Consider the following 16,368-nt stretch of genomic DNA (forward strand, 5'->3'; position numbering starts at 1 on the left):
TTTATCTCCCCTGTTGTCATTCTATGGTCCACTGAGGCTGAAACAGCATGTGGAGAATCTGCAGTGCACGCGCAGGTGTATGCGGGATGGTTGTGAGCTACATGATGTAAACAAGAAGCAATTCATTGATTTTACGTGTAATTTATAGGCTGATCTCTTGGTTTCAAAACAACAACGAGCATTCAGCCATCAGGGTCATCTCTTCTTGGGATTGGAGAATGCATTTAAAAACAAAAAACAAATACATTTAAGGCACAGGGTATGTCAGAGTCAAGCTATTATGGGATACTTGGAGTTTAACCCCATTTAGGGACAAACTATGGCGATATCTCAGCTTTTGCTCTACTCTGTGTTATATGCAATACTTTTTTGAAAAGGCTTGAACATAAAAAGTGGAAAGTGAATGTTTTTGAAGTATATATGAGTTAATTTTTTAAACTATCTTTCAGGAAGGTTGTTTCAAACATACAGCAGTACTTGACATATTTCTTCTGTGGATTTAAGCTGTCTGGGTTTCTTTTGTCTTTTCATGTAATCCCAGACTGACTGCATGATGTGGAGATCATGGCTCTGCAGGGGCCACACCATCTGTTGCAGGATTCCAGATGACCTCGGGTGTAGGTTTGGGATCATCATACTGCGATCTGAACATATCTAATGCTGTAGCTCAAGATTGTAGCACTTCGCAAAAGGCGATTTTTGTGTAAAAGGTTTATTTGTAATGAGAAATTGTTTTAAAAACAACAAATGGGCTAATATTTATCTTTTTTTAGGCAGGCTTTGAGTTGCCAAAGCTATAAAAAAAGAGAGCTTTTTTCCCCTTTCTTTCTGGAAATGTTTACAGCCATATCATCACCCCGCCCCCTCCTTTCTTTAAATTTCGGGGATTAATGCGTTTTTTTGTTGTTGTTAATTTTTTTTAAACAACTTAAGGTAAATTATACACAGTCACATTTTTACAGTGTGAGATTTTAAGTTTTACTTAATTAGTATGGGCTATTTAGTATTACTCCACTTAAATTAATTTCCTTGAACTGTGAGATGATTTATTTAAATTAGTGTAAAGGGTAAAAAAATATATATATATATATTTGTTGTGCAGTGTTATTTTATTGAGAAGTTCATAATAATAATAAAAATAATATATATATATATATATATATATATTATTTTTATTATTATAATATATATATATATATATATAAAGCAAACGGAATGAAAAATAAATAAGATAAAAAATTACAAAGCAGGTCGTAAAACGTGTCCCGAGTCTGCATGCAGTGTGAAGTTTTTCTTTCCCCTCCCTGAGCTGCAGGGATATGAAAAGATAGCAACAATCGGTGGGTGGTGGGCGGACTGAGAGGGTTTTTCAGCATGGACTGACGAGGATAATAGAAATGTTGCAGGCGTGTTGCTGTTGTAGTCAGCCTGCAGGGCCGGTAGGACGACGGTCGCCATCTCTGGGTAAACACTGTAACCGTATCACGCAGTTGATATTGTAGTGTGTGGATAGAAGCTGGAGCGTACAGTAGCGGCAGCAGAAGGCGGGGGCTATGCTGCCTGCAACAGCCACATCGGACACGAACGGCTTCGATGCGGGACTGACGCTTTGTTTGTCTCCTGCACATCGGACTGTCACCTCACATTTTGGACCAGCCGTCGTGACCGTTTCTTCCTCTGTTTCTTCTTCTTCTCGCTGATATTTTGTCTCGCTCGTAAGCACCGGGGTATGGGAAGTGCAAAAATGGGATTTTAACGTTGCAAACAGCGGACGCTCCAAAGCCTGCGCACAGCCAGGGGGACTGTAGTGCGCCTGGTAATGTTTGCCAAGGAATAAAACGGTGTAGCCGAAGGTGCGTAACATCTCGTTTCCATGGACAACACGTCCATAATAACACAGGTTGCAAATCCGAAAGAGGAGGAGAGCATTTCTTCAAGTCAAGATAAAGGTAAGGCGCACAGAAATGTCACACATGACTCTTTTTTTTCACACAAAAATAATAATTTTTAAAAAAGCGTGAATTTTCGGTTTCCATGTATTCCGGAGAGCCCGCTGCTTGTTTAGATTGACTCAGTGCCCATCTGCCAGATCTGCAGCCCTCGGTGCAGAGAGGATACTGAGCTCCGGACTGCAACAGCAAGACAAGAGTATCGACGGAAAACCTCCATTGTTCAGCTTGAAGCAGGGAAACATTAAGAGCCAGAGCCCCCAGCTCAGCCTGCAAATATCTATACAGTCTGATGCTGGGAGTCCGCTCTAACTTTATGTCACTCATAGCTTTATTTATTTTAGCCAGAAATATCCCACCAGCATTTTATTACTTAACACATGTGCCATTTCTTTAGGTCTGAGTGAGCAGGGTTTACTACTGGGGGCGGGTACTCTACTACTTCTCCCCCCCTCTGCACTCTCAACATCCCTGTATCTGCCACCGACACTGTAAAATGCATTGAAAACAGCACACCACCAATAACAAGTGATCAGAGGAGGTTGTGGTATTTGCAAACTGCATGCACATGAATTTAAACATGTGATTGTCTGTGCAAGGTCAGAAGACGGTGTCTTTATGCGCCTATCAACATCAAAGTCACTAGTGATAGGTTTGCACACATTTATCCATCTGAGCAATAAAATAGCACCGAAGCAACAACAACAAACAGAAGTTTGCATTATTATCTCTCTTCTGTACATCCTCCATAAAACAAGTATCCTCATGTAACTGAAAGTGTCTTGGCTATTCACGCTGCTGGGAAATGTCCCCTTGCTGCTGAGTTAAAAAACAAAAAGTGGCTGAAAACAACAGCTCAACAGCTGCTCTGCAGATTATGCAGGCTGTGCGAAAACACATTTTCTTTTTTGTTGTTGTTGTTGTTGTTGTTGTTTTTACGAAAGACTGCGCTTCACCATGTGGCGACGACATGAGTGTCAAATCCCCCTCATCAGTCAGGAGTTTTCATTAACTTTGAAAGAGGTTTTTGCCAGTCTCTTTAAACTGATGCATATTTCCATTTTCATTTGAGCTGACATCTTGTTGTGTAACGAGACTCTGTGTGGAATCTGTGTGCACACACTGGGGAGGTACACGAGCGTCCGCGGAGCTCAGGGCTCTGACATTTCCCCCGCCAGCCACCAGCACCCATCCAAGTGAGCCGCAGGGTGCCTGGAGGCCAGAGGGACCACAGCTTCCTGCTACACCCAGTGCTCTGTTGGAGAAAAGGTCACCTTCCCGCATCACCTACCACTGAGCAACACTGACATACACGAGCCACTCTGAGTCACTGCTTTCCCAGCCTGCACTGTTAAAATGGGCTTTGCTTTAATGTGAAATTGACTCCATCAATTGTGATTTATTTCCCAATGTTTACCCCCCTCCCCAGCAGCTTACTGTAGCTTCATAATTAAAACCCACCATAAACAAATCCATCAAAACTACCACTAAACGTACACATTCATCACCCAGTGAGAAGGAGTAAGATCATCCAGGAAATTAGTTGGGAAAAATTTTTTAAATATTGCTTCTTTCCTTCAGAGCGCTTTTTTGCACTTGTTTCCCACACTTTCCTGCCCCGCTCTTCTTGAACAGTAAAACCCAGATGACATGTGGAATCTGACAGTTAATCTGGCAGGATAAAATCCAGGGTCAGTCACTGACCAAAGAAGGCCTAACAGACACCCACACACACTTACACACACAAACGTGCACTGTGGCTCCTCAAATGGCTGCTGTCGTACATAAAAAAGTATCAGCAGGGAGCTTCCTGAACAGTGCCCCCGGCCCTTCACTTCAGTCTCTGTCAAAGCAGACAGCAAACAGCACTTGTTGTCCAGGAAAGTTACTCTGCGGCCTGCTTGGGCTCCACTGAAGCCACAAATCATTACACTCACACACGCACGCACACACACTGAATATTTCAGAGCACAGGCAGGCTATTTTCAGAGTCCTATCGGTTTCATTCCAAGTAAAGACGTAGTAACTCATTAGCGCCATTTTTTAAAAACATTTGGTCAGGTGCTGATTAGAGCTCTATGCATAATGGAGGATGTTGAATGAGATGAAGGATTTAATCATAATGGGGATGGTGGATGAAGTCATGCATATCATACATTTGGAAAATAAACATTGCTTGGAGCATGTTCGGGCTGTTTTGCATCACGTTTTTCTTTTTTCTAATCTGACAAAGAAGCAAAATGTTCTGATTCAAGTCTAGATATTTCGAAGCAACCAGAGTCATCTTTCCAAACTCAAATTACACTTTTCATTTGGCAGCCATTATCATTTTTATTTATTTATTTTTCTGATGCAATGAAATGCAATGGCTGGACTTGCAGCCGAGGAGGGGAGCCACAAGGCCTGCCAGGCTCAGTCTCGCTAAGCAAAATCACTCAGGCTTTGCTCCGATAACTTCACAGCGAGGCAGGTATCAGTGGACGAGCCGTTTACCTTAATCAGATTAGGTCACATCTGAGTTTAGCTCTGCACTCCCGCAGAGTGAGTGATGACAGATACTTCGGGGAAATTACAATCTTGCGCTCGCAGTAATGGCAAAGCAAGAGTCTGTTTTGCTTGAAAATCTTACCGAATTGGCTTTAAATTGTGTCTTACTTACTGTCACAATGAAGCTGCTTCTTTTACACACTGATGAATGCATTTGTTGAATTCAGCCTGGAGTCACTGGAACAACTCTAACTAAGAAAACCTTCTTGGAAAACCAACAAATACAAATAACGCTTTTATCCCTTTCTGAGGGCGAGCTATTTGCATTCTCCTGAACAGACGTAATGTCATTCTGCCCATTCTCTGGTCCAGCAGCAAGATTAGAGCCTGGACAATACTTCAGGCCAATGCCAGCTGTGATTTAGTCAGGAGAACAAAAAATCTTAGAGTTAATGAAAATACTTTTATCATTTTCAAAGATTGGGGTATTTGCGATAACTTCCCGGCAATTATTTTATTTAATATTTACACATTAATCAGCAATTTAACTAATCAGACAGGTCCTGAGAGTATTGCAAACAATGATATCAAAAGAGCTCTCCTGGACAAAGAACTGTTCACCATTTCCACCCTATCATCGTTATTTAACCATTATGTTCGTTTTTATATCCAAGTACTGCAGGAAGCATAGCCCAGCAAACCCTGACATCATCGCCTTGGTCAAAACTGGTCGCAGTAGGACACCAAAACCTGAACTTCAGCTGGACAGACGTTACGTTGTTTCCACATAGAATAGAGCTTAGTTCTTACAAAAGTGAAAAATACAAATCTAATTTCTAAGATGGAATATAATGTGTTTGTCTTTTTTAACAGCTAACAAGTTTAGTACACAGTTGCATACATCCACCTAACATCTTCCCAGCGTACACAGACCAGTATTACCAGAGTCTATTTATGGTTTTCTGCACCTAAATTCAATTTCATTTGTTGTATAGTGAACTCTACATGTCAGACTCTTATAATCATCCCCTTTCTGTCCAACATACCAGCCTCATAAACTCAGGAATGCTAACATTCACATATGAAACCAGTTAGCTCAGTAGCATAAGTAATGGACTCAAAAGCTTTAGATGAAGCTGAGTTGAAGCCACCCTTAAACTTTTTTTGTATGTTTGTTCATTTTATTCTAATCAATAAAGACAACAAGGATTTCTAGGTGACGTAACATTGAAGACGTGACTCGATCTGACATTGTAATAACGTCCACGGCTTTAGTTCATCTTTCGTTTTGGAACTACTTTTTCATCCTGACGTTATGTGGAGAAAAGAAATGCTTGCTGGGATTATAGGACGATATTAACATATCTCGCGATAGGCAAATAATAGGGAATAGTATTGGCCAACCTGTCACACTTACGCCATCCTAGATGCTAGACTGTCCTTCACAGACTCCATTAACCTTCGATAATTAAAAAATAAACTCAGTCATTAAAGTACTCAGTCTGTTTACATGCAAGTGGAGATGTATAATGTGAGAAGATGCATGGAGACGAAGAGCGGTCACTGGGATTTCTGCAAACCGATGGCTTCTCCAAGTATGATTTCCTCCGAGTCTTCTTGGTCAGAGATTATTTTCGTTGCCAGAGAGAAAGGACAAAAAATACTGAAGCTGCAATTATGTATGAATCTGGAGAAACGCCCGTGGTTTCATCCACTCTTGGTTTTTGAGGTTATTCCTGGAACACGCTGCTGTACATTAATAAAGTGTTTATGATGTGTGGACCACACCTGCAGGGTGTGTGCAGCATTCGGCTAGCGAGAGGAGCTACTGTGAGTTCTGGCTGGCTCAGAGTCCCTCGCACAACCTGCCACTCTGCTGTTTACAGCAATTTTCTATCCAGACCGGGCTCAAGTGTTCGACAGACAATCTTTTACCAGAGCATAGCCTTCCACCTCTCTCGAGAATCACATTGGACTTCTGTGTGCGTACAGCGAAGTCGATATTCAGAGCGGCATTTTGATGGAGAGGAAGATAGAGAGAAGAGCTGGAGTCAGAGCTGTAAAGTGCAGGTCCTTATTACAGATTTATGAATCTATTTCAGCCAGTGCTGCTCAGAAAAGCTGATTATCTGCACCTCCAGGGAAGTGTTGGAGTGTTAGATGTTTCCCAACACATCTTCATTAATACCAATAGCATACTGGACAGCTCATTGGGAAGAATTGAATGTTTTAGCCTAGCCATAAGCTCCTTGACTGAAAAGCTTATTAACTGTTTGTGTGGGATCAGCCCATGTCTCTGTGTTAAAATGAGCATGCCCAAAGTGGAAGTGGGGCGGGTGGAGGGGGACTGTAATAATTTATATCATTTTAGTCCTGCTACAGCAAGTGGTGGAGCATGTTTTTAAAGTTGTAAGCAGCAAATGAATTGTCGTGTGGCCTTTCTGTGTAATGTAGAGTTTAGAGTTAAGAAGATGTGAAGCAGCTCACAACCTTATATTATAACTGTTCTGTATATATGAAACCACAACCAGCAGCTGGTTATACTGTTCAGATTAATTCATTTCTTTTTAAATAGCACCAAATCACAACTACCATCACTTCAATATTATAGGATGAAGACCTACAATATAAAGAGAAAACAATCTGAAATCTACAATCAGACCACTGCATTGAGCCAGTACTTGGCAAAAGTGGGAAGGAAGAACTCCCTTTTAACAGGAAGAAACCTCTGACACAACCAGGCTCAGGGAGGGGCAGGAATGTGCTGTGAGCCAAACCAAACCAAGCTTGATTTATCCAATTTTTCAGATGTGAACAAACAGATCTACCCAATCAGATTGCTGCATTGTGCACTGTAGCTCAATAATCCCATTTTACCTCACACACATAGCTAGACGCCGCTTCGAGTCACTCAGCTCTCTGAAATTATTATTCTGCCTCCTCAGATGTGGTCATCTGACAGCCCAAACTGCCTCACTGACATCCTGAAATATGTATTAAAGTGGCCGTGATACAGCTGCAACTCCTGGATTAAGCCATGAAATTCTCCCTGCTGCCTTCTTTTGAATTGGATGAATCCAGAATCTCCGTTTCTTCCTTTTTCTTGTTTAGAAACATCAGCACCGGCTCCTCATTGCTTCTTAGTGACTTCATTTTGATTTAGTTTCAAAATTCAAAATTTGTTTTTTTAGGATGAATTTTACCCAAAAAATGCAACTCTTGAGTATATGTGTTGATTATTGGTGTTTATTAGCCTTAATAATCAGAAGGAAAAAATTGTGCAGCGCTAATTCACTTGCGGTGCAGGCAGTCCCATCCCTCGGTTTATGATGCTACCAAATTAAAAGTCACTCCAATATAGTTTTCATTAAGGGAAAAATTCACCGTAGCATGATTTGGATGAAGTTTTAATCACATTTTTTTTCCTTTTGGAGTCATTTTGGCAGGCGGCCTCTAGTGACCATTTACAGAACTGCAGTGTTTTTCACTTCCATGCTTACTTGATTTTCATCTTGACAAATTCCACTCAAATGGCAGAAACTGTGCTCCTCCTTAAAAATATACAACTTTCTATACCAAGGTGCTCAAATCAATTGACATTTTATTATGGCAAGTGTATCTTTAATATTACACAAATAGCGTCTTCAAAATGAGCACTTGTTCCATAGTTTAATGGTTTACACATTCACCTGACTTCTCCGATTTGATTCCCTGAGGGGCGGCACTCATGCTTTTGTGGTTGTGTCAGCAAAGAAAAGACTGCAAAATCAATTACGGTGCCCTTGTGTATAAAGGAACACCTTCAGATTTTTCAGAATCACTACTTGCATATGCTAAAGCAAACTGGGAAGGAACCCAAATAATATTTTCACTACATTTCCTCAGTTGGTAGACTTTGATCCTGACAGCATATTATAAAGTAGCCAATATTCATAAAAAAGTGCTATAATGGCTGGGAGAGTTTTACCAGCACCAATTAGGCTTATCTCGTATGACACAGAATGCATTAGAAAGATTTATGTTGGATTTTCTTCTGCTTGCAATAAAGATTTGAGTGAGAAATCAGCAAAGTGGCCCTTAATGATTAGGTAGCCAGTAGATCTATGGATTAGGAGACACAACGAAAGATGCAATAGCACTGCAATCCATCCTCAGAGAGGCCACAGGGGAAAATAGTGTGGGCGAACTCCTCACTCCCACCCTGGATGACTGTGATGACTTAAACTTTCACTCTGAAGCAGCTGTAACAGAACATATTCCTGCTCTGAAGTCCCCGACTAGCGTCTAGTTTAAAATAGTTTTAGGATATTTCTTGTTTAAACTGATATACGGTATGCCACTAAAACCCTACAGGATCCATAGAAACTTTCTCACAGACCTGACCTGAGGAGAGAGAGATCAAAGAGACAATTTTGCTTAAACCTAAGGTCAGTTATCACTGTTCTCTCGATATTGCAAGTAGAAGGGAATTACTGTTCTCTAAAATCTATTAAAGACAGAGAAATAAGCAGCATGCTTCCTAAAACCCTCTGCTGCTATAAATGCTTGCTAGCATCAAATGTGTCCCAAGCTGTTCTACATTTGGATTCTATCATGTTTTAATTTAGACCAATTACATTTTGTACTTGTAACTATTTTTGATTCATTCTGAATAAATTGAAGTGTAAAGCTAAAGTTTAAAATGGTAAAGTGAAGTACTTAAAAAGACACCATTTGTGTCCAGGAATAGGGGAAATGCATGCACCACCACTGTTCTATTTAAGTACATTTTTGCGGCATGTTTCGTATCATGTTCTTGCTTAATCAAGTACTAGAAGACCTGAAAGACATGAGTTTATGTTCCTGTTTCTCTTTACCAAGAGTTTCATTCCTGTGTTTCGAGTATGATGGTCGGCCGGTGGATTTGAATTAGACTGACAGTCATGTAAGTGCAGTAATTATTTCACTTTAAAACTTGCCTGTGGTGAGTGAGCATGCATTTTTTTTTAAGTTTACTCCTTTTGGAAAAAGCATTCTGGGATGTTCTACAAGCAGCAAAGACTGTTTGAATTTAAGCATATATCAAAATTATTCATGTTTTCTCTCGGCTGGCCTCGAGGGGAACGCGTGTCAGAACGTGTACATGAAAAACTAGACGTGCAGTTTGTTGTCCCGTTTGTTGGTTCTTCAGCACAAACCAGCTTTGGGTTTTTCTGGGCCTCTTTTTATGTCTGTGTGCTTTGGACTGTGTGTTTGACAGCACTGTGGGGAAGTTTTATGTTCGAATGTGGCCTCAAGTGCAGCTCGTATGCTGTGGTTGCTTGTTTTGGAGCAAATGCTGTTTCAAAATGTCCGGCATGGCCTTTAAAACCACTGTTACAGTAGGATTTCAGTGAAATTCGCTATAAAACAATACACTAACCAGCAGACGTCCATCTTGATCTGGGTTATATTGATTTTCATGAGAAAGCATGCGCTGCAGTTCAAGAAAAACATCGAGCATACCAAACTTCAGCGGATAACAGCATAGTGTTGGGTCTGTTTTCAACTATTGATTTAATTGACTGCAGCTGTCAGGGACATTCGACCCATCAAACTTCAGACTGAAACTCCTTCTAATTAACTACAGAAGATAAATGACTGACACTCTGGTTCTTCTGGTACGTGCCTGCCATACTTTGGTTTGAATGCACAGTATTGTTGTGGGGTTACATCACCAGCCTTTCCTGTATATCTTGACACATAAGGCATGCAGTGACTGTGAAGAGCAATTCAATGCTCCAAAAGCCACAGTCCCTTTGGAGCAAAAGGACCGTTTGCCGTGCGGCCACAGCAGCCTGCACGCTTTCTGCTCTCAGGGACGCTCCTAAAACGATGGAACCGTTGAGTTCTGGAGTCGGACGTGCAACAAGCTAACGTTTAATTGAGCATCCATCCATCCAAACGGACGCTGTCGAAAAAGATCAATACACTCAGAGAAAGTTCGGGGTCAAGAAAGACCAAGAAAGCGAGAGAGCTAGAGGTGTTTGTGTCAAGGAAGGAGAGAGCAGGAGAAAGCATCTGGGTTGCAGGCCGGCCCTTGACAAGGGGACGGCCTCTATGCATATTTTGCCCTCTTCTCGCTGGCATTTATCATCAGTAATTGGCTATCTGAGCAGCAGATCATGTTTTGTCCACAATGATTTTCTGTCGCCCTCCCTGAATTATGCTGCGCCCCAGTTTGTGAGATATTTGACAGAAGAGCATAAAAGGTTCATACATTTTTAAACAGATGATCCGATAATAAGCAAACGCACATGCACCGAGCCCGCGGGAGATACAGAGAGGCAATTCCCCCCATCCCCACCCACGTCATCCTCCAGAGGTAAAAGGTGAATACTGTTTAACTGTAAGTCTCCGGGGACTCTAAGTAGGACATTCTCTGTGTGGAAATGTGGAGATGAATGCCCCTCAGAGAGCAGACGCACGAGAAAGTGTAACAGCGAAACACAACCAGGTCTACTACATGCTCACACCAACACATGCACACAAGTATATGACCTACTTGTTTCCCATTCATTCATAACAAGCAGCATTTTAATGAGCAATACTTAAAAAAAATCTCTTTTTTTCAGTGCCTACTTGTTTCATCGATGACTTTGTACTTGAGAATAACACTGAATACTGAAAAACTTCATTACTCATCACAGGAAGCACTGTCGTATAATGTCTTTGTTATCTCCGCGGGGCCCTTTAAAGTCTGATATCAGAGATTTGTTTAGGAGGATGTGGAGTTTGAAAGACACGGTTATTTACCATGCTAAAAGGGGCTGTTGATTGCATTCTGGGAGATCAAGTGTGATGGAGTTTGACTCATATTAGAGACTTAATAGTCAGCTTTGATTTTAACCAGTTTTTAATTTCTTTCATTTAAGAGCCCTAATTCTCTAAAAGATCCTCCTACTCTTGGGTCACTGAATAGTTAAGCCTGTCTGTATTAAAGTGGAGCCTAAAGACGTCCCTAATTACATCTCACATTAATTATTTTACTGTCGTAAAGAAGTAGATGGGCAAGGAGGAGTTCCCATCAGTCACTGAGCCTCTGGCTTTCAGCGCACAGTAGTAGATGAGAATGTACAAGGATATATTAATAATGAACTACCGCAGCAGCCCCAAACAACGTGGGCTGTGTTGCTGTCGGTTGCGTAACTCCACCAGAATAGTCAGATCTCTCTCATTATTCCTTCCTGGGCCCTCAGTGGGCTAATTCCCCCGCTCTTGTCATCTCCTTCATTTCACTGAGCGCTCGAGAAGCGGCATCAGCCCTCATCCCTGAGGGGCTGTAAGCAGGCTGGCACCGCCACCACAGCGCCTATGCCGCTGTGCAACTAAGAGAGGAAAGCAGGGGCAGACCCACCCACGGCTGTGTGTCAGAGTTCACACAGCAGCGGCGGGAATTCGTACCTTGCATGCAGTGTGTGCCAACCAAATGACTTATGCGATTAGGTCCCTGCAAACCACATCTTGGCTCAATCAAATAACTGAGTTACTGAGTAATTTTAGTTATATAAGATTATGTAGGATGCACATGTACATGTAAATCCTCTCTATAAGTAGGCGAAATAAAGCCAGAAGGGCAGCTGAGGGTCAGTGAGAGTGACTAAAGGCATCTGCTGGAACTGAATGTACCTCCACAGCCTGTAATTTTCACCTCAGCCTCAGCTGTCTATGTGGGGAAGTAAGGAGGCTTAATGGGAGTTTATTTTATCATACTGTGCTATTATTGCCCTGATGGCCTAACACATAACCCACCCAGGACCTCGGCACAGTGAACGCACACAGACTGACAGACACAACTGTCAGTCTCAGTTCATCCAGTGCTATCTAACGCCACTCAGCTGTTTGGATCAGCTGAGTGTGTTCGATTCTGCGAGCACGCATGTAACCAAACACATGTTCGAGTGCAAGCAGATGCTCTTTGGTGTTAATATTGTTATGGAAGCCAATCTGTTGTAATTGTCTTCTCCTTTCTCAGTGGGATTTTTCTCCTGTGTCTGTTTTTAATGAGCAGCAGCGGAGGTTGTTTATAATTCTGTGTTTTCAAGGTTTTTTTTTTTTTTTAGCATCCTTTAACTAGTTTTTGCTCATTGATTTGGATGCTTTAGTCCATGTGTGTTAGCATCCACGAAACTAATAGCTGAACTGACTCTTGGTGTATAGCATAGTAGTTTTAAAAAGTGTCTTTGAATACAATTATCTGCAGAATACTGAATTGATTTGCTAAAAAAAAAAAAAGAAGAAAAATCTAGTTATAGCTTCTCGTGAGGGAGCATTTGGTGCTGCTAGTCTCTGTTTTAATAAATCTTGAGGTTACACTGTAAATGTCCAGGAATAGGGGAAATGCATGCACCACCACTGGTGTCTGTTAATTGTCCTGTTAATTTTCTGCCAGTATTTAATGGATTTTTATTGAAGTGTATGGGCATTTCTATCATTGGTAAACAGTAAAATTACATGCATAGTTGAAAGGGAAAAAAAGGAAATAATCCATCCATCCAGCCATCTTCTTCTGCTTATCCGGGGCCGGGTCGCAGGGGCAGCAGCCTAAGCAGAGAAGCCCAGACCTCCCTTTCCTCGGCCACCTCCTCCAGCTTGTCCGGGGGAACACCAAGGTGTTCCCAGGCCAGCCGAGAGATATAATCTCTCCAGCGTGTCCTGGATCTGCTCCGGGCCTCCTCCTGGTGGGACATGTCCGGAACACCTCACCCAGGAGGCATCCTTGTCAGATGCCCGAACCACCTCAGCTGGCTCCTTTCGATGTGGAGGGAAAAAATCCTTTGTTTTTAAAAGGGTTCATTAAACTGTATTCTTACAGAATTTTTTTTGTTGCTTTCTTCAGTGTATAAAATTAATCACTCCTCTTCCAACTGTTTAATGTTTCATTTCAGTCTTTGCTACCAGTGGCTGAGATCAGATCAGATAAGCGTCACTCAGGTTATTTCACCTGTCATCGCTACGAGTTACTGAATTTTATTGGTGTCCTATGGTCACCACATTGCTGCTGTCTTCCTTCTTGCGTGTGTCCTTTCAGAGTGTGATAGATATCATTTTCAACAAGTGGTTTGAAACTAGAAGATAAAGTTTTATTTACATTCCGTTGCAGATATGGACATAGACAGCTGGAGATCCGACAGCTGAGTAGTCATTTCTGTTTTACATATTTGAAGTCCACCACCTGGGATGCATCCATGGTTTGATTTCTGCATGGACCCTCACGCTTAATATCCGATGCTGAAATTTGTTACTCAGACTCCAACTCTGAGGGGACCAAAGCAGTTTTGCGGATACAAAAAAAATCAAGGCTTAAGGCTGTTTTCACATGGTTTGTAGTCATACAATGCACATTCAGTCCAATTATTGGTCTGATGTGTCTGAAGTGGGAACAACATATAGAAATAAGAAGGTGCTGTCTTCTGGACTTGTAGATAAAGGATCTGTCCAACTGAGGTCTTGATTCATTCTATGTCTCGTTGCTACGGTTTGTAAACCCTGCCACATCCAAGAATGAGAAGCATGTCCCGCTACAGGAAGACTTTTAGCTCAAACTTGAAGTGTACACCTGGTAGTTGGGTCAGATTGAGATTGGATCACGCCATGGAGTCTGTTTGGAACTGGACCAAAACCACATCCCTCTTGGTGCATTTATTTTGGGCTGCATCTGAGTGTGATTACAGTATTCACATCTGCACCAACGAACCGCACCAAGGGTGAAAATGAACAGAGTTCCCTTTATAGAACTAACTAGTGTAGCACAGATTTAAAACCCACTTGAGCAGCTATGGTATCCTGGCATCTGGCATAAAACTAACACAACATTTCATAAAAAGATCATCAAACAAACAATCAAACATGGTGGTGGTAGTGTGATGATCTGGGGCTGTTATGCTGCTTTGGGACCTGGATGACTTGCTGTAAATGAACATGTCCTGATCCTCAAGTGCACTTTCGCTACGCAGCAGGACGATGATTAGAAACACATCAGCAAGTCCACCTCAGAATGTCTCAAAAAACAGAAAAATGCTAGAAAACCCTCCAATGTGGCTGAATTAAAACAATTATGCAAAGAAAGGTGGTCCAAAATTCCTCCATAGCGATGCGAACCACTCGTTACCAATCATGGCAAATTCTTGATTGCAGTTCTTGCTGCCAAGAATGGCATGAAAAATTAGGTATAGGGGGCAATTAATTTTTCAAACAGGGCCATGTAGGTTTGAATAACTTTTTCTAAAAAAAAAAAAAAAATCATTTAAAAGCTGCTTTTTAATTTGACTCGGGTCATCTTTGTCTAATATTAATATTGTGGACAGATTTGCCCAAACTGACAACAGTAGTAGTTTTATGTTAACATTAATTTTAATATCTTTGGGTTTTGTCACACATAGCATGATAGCTTGTGATTTCGGAAATTGTAAGTATTTCCCTCCTTCGTTCAAATCCTAGTTGTAGATATAGCACATTGCTGCAGGGATTCCTTCCACACTTACTGTGCGCAACAAGGAATCCCCCCTTTCTGTTCTGGTAGTGGTAGCATGGGACAGAAACAGCTTCTTCACATGATTCTGAAAGCTGTTTGCTGAAGAAATTAGATCCCAAGCTGCAGGCGAATAGTGGATTACCTATTGGTGTACGTGTTTGTGTGAGAGCCCCGTTCTTCAGTCTGGCTGCAGGTGAATAAGGATTTTATCTGAGCTTTAAACAGCTTCTAATGAAAACACCCCACTCTCAAAAATCTCAGTGAGGGGTGGCAGCAGATAATCTGTGAAATTACGCCCTGTTTCCTGAAGGAATAGCAGGATTTTAGCATGTGATATTTGTTGTCAACTTGTGTCACATTTCACCATCTGAAAGCTTTTGTTCAGTTATACAGAACAGAAGACACGTTGAAGTCTTCCTATTTGTTGATTGTCTGTGAACTAGCTGAGTGTACTATTTAAATCCGACCTCTTTTCCATCTAAATTATTAAAGCACCACATTCACATGCACTGTTCTCACGTTTACCATCATACCCCCAGGTACTGCACACTTTACCCGCCTGGCTGCTTAGCTAAGTGTTACTGGAGTGCCGTCAAAGCATGTCGCAAAGGCACTACTAATATCACTATAATGGTATGTAATCCGTCTCACTAATAAAAGTGCTCTTTTGATTGGCCGAAGGTTGTCCTGCACTCAAGTTGTCTAAGTTACATAATTTGTTTTGTTAGCAGCCAGTAGTTTGCCTAAATTTGGATGGTAAGCCTTCAGCTGCAGATAGGACTTGGATTTAAGGGCTAGAATGCTCCATTTACTCAGTCAAACAGGATAACCGAATGACCTGAGAGTGTGGAGGCTTTTAAACTGTTTGGGAAAAACGGACAATAAAATTCAAATAGCGAGTAATATAAAAACTCTAAACTGCTTTGCTGCTAAATATAAATACTTATGTTTCTATAAGTGTTTATTATACATAAAATATAAAATGAAAATGATCAACTAACTAGCAAAGCTTTGTCTTAGGGCTCAGCTTCCAATCCAAAACTGCTGTTCAGTGTAGCTGTTTTTGATGGCTTGCAGCTGATCTTGTGATCCTTTCTCCCCATTTTTCCTTCACCTGAGGTATATGCTTTGCCTTTACTTGGAATGCCATCCTTTTCCATGGCAAAACCGTGGATTTAAGACTTAAAAGTGCTGATCCACAAACCAATTAAGCATTCATACTTAATTGCACATTGTTCCTTTATATGCTGGTGAGAAAAGAACATCGTCTGCAAAAAGAAGCACGATTGAACGTAATGGCGTGACATCATCAGGGTGAGAGGTTTAATTCCACAATGAAAAGAACTTGGCTCTTTGGCAATGAGAAGAGGCAGTTGAAGTGGCTCCTGTTAAAGATGTCCTTGGGGCAGCGCCAGCTGGAGGTTTACCTGGCATGATGAA

At 41.4% G+C, this 16,368-nt stretch overlaps 1 protein-coding gene across 2 annotated transcripts in view; it reads left to right on the forward strand.

Moving 5' to 3' along the window:
* Window positions 1-1,344: 1,344 nt before the first annotated feature.
* The window catches only part of ctdspla (CTD (carboxy-terminal domain, RNA polymerase II, polypeptide A) small phosphatase-like a), a 33,797-nt gene continuing 18,773 nt past the window's right edge, over window positions 1,345-16,368 (forward strand). The window contains exon 1 of one of the 2 annotated variants that reach the window (XM_040043961.1): window positions 1,345-1,949. In XM_040043961.1, coding sequence (XP_039899895.1) covers window positions 1,874-1,949 — 76 coding nt within the window. In that variant the 5' untranslated portion in view covers window positions 1,345-1,873. The remainder of the gene's footprint in view (window positions 1,950-16,368) is intronic. The other variant, XM_040043962.1, reaches the window with a different exon arrangement.

The sequence above is a fragment of the Simochromis diagramma genome, unplaced genomic scaffold, assembly GCF_900408965.1.
Source record: "Simochromis diagramma unplaced genomic scaffold, fSimDia1.1 OVJJ01000602.1, whole genome shotgun sequence".
NCBI classification, from domain to species: domain Eukaryota; kingdom Metazoa; phylum Chordata; class Actinopteri; order Cichliformes; family Cichlidae; genus Simochromis; species Simochromis diagramma.